The sequence below is a fragment of the Camelina sativa genome, chromosome 17, assembly GCF_030686135.1.
Source record: "Camelina sativa cultivar CO46 ecotype springtype chromosome 17, ASM3068613v1".
Taxonomy (NCBI): Eukaryota; Viridiplantae; Streptophyta; class Magnoliopsida; order Brassicales; family Brassicaceae; genus Camelina; species Camelina sativa.
Window position 1 is genome coordinate 25,548,782 of NC_141896.1, and position 3,302 is coordinate 25,552,083.

Genomic DNA, 3,302 nt, shown 5'->3' on the forward strand with positions numbered 1-3,302 from the left:
CAATATGATGGAAAAATATTATTAAACTTCGGTTCTTTCAGAGATCCACCATCATTAAAATTTAGTTCATTCCACCCACGTTCATCTTTCTCTGAGTACAGAACTGGCCAAGCTAGCACTGAATCAGAGGAAAGTGTAGAACAAATTTTAACAAAAAGCCAAGGGAAAAAACCTATTATTTTTCAAGCACCAATAGCTGAACCAGTTCAACAGTCAGAAGTGGGATCGTCTAACTTTCCTACTTCCCCAACAACTTCAGATTTTAAATCAATAAATGATACCATACGTTCTTTAACAAAACCCAGGATAAAATATATAGATTATTTTTTCTAGATTGTAATATAACTAGAGTAAAACCAGTGTATAAATAAGCAAATTAACTTAAAATATAGATAAGAGGGATGATTAAACTTACTTTATTTAAACTTGGTTAAAATACAAGAGTAAAGATACAAACTTTGAAAACAAACTTATGAAAATTGGAGAGTAGGATGTATAGGGAATTTGTGAATGATCGCTAAAAACACTCTGCCCTCTCCTATTCCTCTCACTTCCTTATTTATACAAAGCTGTGTGAAGTTGCGTAAGTTGTTGTCGACGTGTCCTATTTTTGACATTGCGAGAGATGAGTAATCCTTTGTTGATTGAAGTCTTTGTCTTGTTATAATACTGAAGTCTTCATTTCTTGGTCTTGAAGTCTTGTATTGATAGTTGAGCTGTTGCATAATTGTCTTTTTGTCTTCATCTTGTCTTGAAAATTGGAGTGTTGATGGAGTCGGTGGAAGAGGTAGCTTCTACAAAACTATATACTGAATATATATGTATTTATATTACAAGCACATAACTTAAAGATATAATAAAAGAGCTCTACCATGATACTTTCACGTTTTTTTTTTTTTTTTTTTTTTTTTTTTTTTTTTTTTTTTTTTTTTTTTTTTTTTTTTTTTTAGAATGGATCGTCGTCTTGCGTATTGTTGTCTTGTGTTATATCATCTTCGTCGTCTGAGGAGGATATTTGCATAGCTATTGTCTCGAGGAGTTTCTTGAGTTTTTCTTTGCCTTTACTTTTCTTGGATCCGGAGGACGAAGTTGTTGATTCTGTAGGACTTGGTGGTTTGTGTGGCGAATTTTTTGTTTGAATAGGTGGTAATGCTCGGGATACTGTAGCTATGGATTGCTTTATTTGTTGATGTGTCTGGATCCATTTCTCCAAGTTGGATAAAGAGCAGCGGTCGAGGTTATATTTGTCCCACCATTTGATTCTGAATTCGCGGACTAGTGAATATGGCATCTCTGGTAAGAAGGGTAGAAGGTTGTAGTGCCAAGATAGTATCCAGGGTATTCCCATATCTATGTGGAAGGCTATCTTTGGTAAAGGGCCGATGAGTTGGTGTTTTTCGTGTTTAGTGTAGTAGGGTAGTGAAACCTTGGGTATTTGGGGTGGATATATGTCATCGGTTGGGCCAAACCAGTACCACCATTCGTAGAACCATCCTGGTATTGTCTTGGGGCAATGAAAGTCAAAGGAAAGGAACCAGGAGTGATCATAGGTTCGTAAGTAAAGGGTGTGGAAAAAGGCCTTCTGGTAATCTATGTAGGTAAATCTTGGAATATGGAACCCCGGGATGGAGAATTCTTTTGCGGTGTGCAGGTTTATGAATCCGAGATCTTGGGGATTGCATACTTTGAGGATTTTGCAGGTGGAGTAGGAAATAAGGTTTGGGTCATTCTTGTCGGTATGGTGGGTTATTTCTACTGATTTGGTGTCTACGAGAATGAATTCGTAGAATGTGCGGTTTTTGGTAAGGTTATCGGTAAGGTATTGACTTTCTTCGTAAAATATGCGGTTGGTATATTGGGTTAGATCTTTAAGGGATATTGGTTTGGTAAATGAGGTTGTAATAAGGTGTTGGCGTTGTGGTTTAAGGAAGTAGGACGATTTTTGATCTATGGTTTTTTGTGAGGAGGATGGATTGGATATTTTTTGTGGCTGGGGGTTGACGGCTTTTGCGTAGGATAAAGGAGGAAATTCCGCCAAGGCAGAGAATTGGTTGCTAGTGGTTAATTGCTTTCCTTGTAAATGTGGTTGATTCTTGACGTAGTCTGATGCACTCATTGGTTTCTTTTGTGTTTCACTCATTTTGGTGATCCTGAGATTTTCCCTGTAAGTACTCCCTTGTTAGAAAATCAGGTAAAGAATTATTTTCCCCTTTTATATATTGTATATCAAAATCAAAAACAGATAAAATAGCTTGCCATCTAGCAAATATTTGTTTAGAGACTAAGTTTTTAACATCCTTTTGTAAAATCTCTTTCGCCGATTTGCAATCGACACGTAGTAAAAACTTTTTGTTTATTAAATCATCTTGAAATTTAGAAATACAGTTTACTATAGATAAAACTTCTTTTTTAACTGTAGAGTAATTCTTTTGTGGTCCAAGCCATACTCCTGAGTGGAAACGAACTATAGACTCTTGGGTTGACTCTGGCATTTTCTGTTTAAGGATCCCCCCGTAACCTATTTCTGATGCATCTGTCTCTACTATCATGAATGCATTGGGGTGTGGGATGACTAGACATGGTAGTGTTATAACCTTTTTCTTGATATCCTGGACTAGACTAGTATGCAGACTTGACCATGGTATGGGGTTCTTTTGTAATCTTTGAAACAATGGTTGAATAGTTTTTCGTAGATTAGGTAGAAAATCAGATATGTAGTTTAGGCAACCTAAAAATCTTTGTAATTGTGATTTTTCTTTTATTTCATCTGGAAATTTATTTGCAAATTCTATAGATCTAGATATAGGTGTTATAGTACCTTGATATATGTTGTGGCCTAGAAAACGTATTTTTGTTTGAAATATTTGCATCTTTTTTGCGGATACTACTAGTCCATGCTTTTTAACAATGTTTAAAAAGGTGTATAGATGTTTAAAGTGTTGGTCGATGGATTTTGAATATATTAACACATCATCTATGTATACAATAGAGAAGGTGGAGTAAGGGTTAAATATTTCGTTCATTATATTTTGAAATTCGGATGGTGCGTTTTTTAAACCGAAAGGCATAACATTCCATTCGTAATGCCCAAAAGGCACTGTGAATGCTGTTTTATATTTATCCTTCTCGGCAATTTGTATTTGCCAAAATCCACTTTTCATGTCAAATTTAGAGAATATACAGGCGTCATATAATCGTTTTAATAGATCTCTTTTGTTTGGTATTGGGTATCTTATCCATTGTATTACATTGTTTAAGGGTTTATAGTTGATTACTAAGCGTGGTACTCCTCTTTCTTTTTC

General features: G+C 35.2%; 1 protein-coding gene across 1 annotated transcript; it reads right to left on the bottom strand.

The window, feature by feature from the left end:
• Positions 1 to 946: 946 nt before the first annotated feature.
• LOC147924323 (uncharacterized) lies at positions 947 to 2,140 on the bottom strand. Its single transcript, XM_087493604.1, has one exon. It carries the CDS (start codon positions 2,138 to 2,140, stop codon positions 947 to 949), a length of 1,194 nt encoding a protein of 397 aa, XP_087349730.1.
• Between the last annotated feature and the right edge of the window lie 1,162 nt (positions 2,141 to 3,302).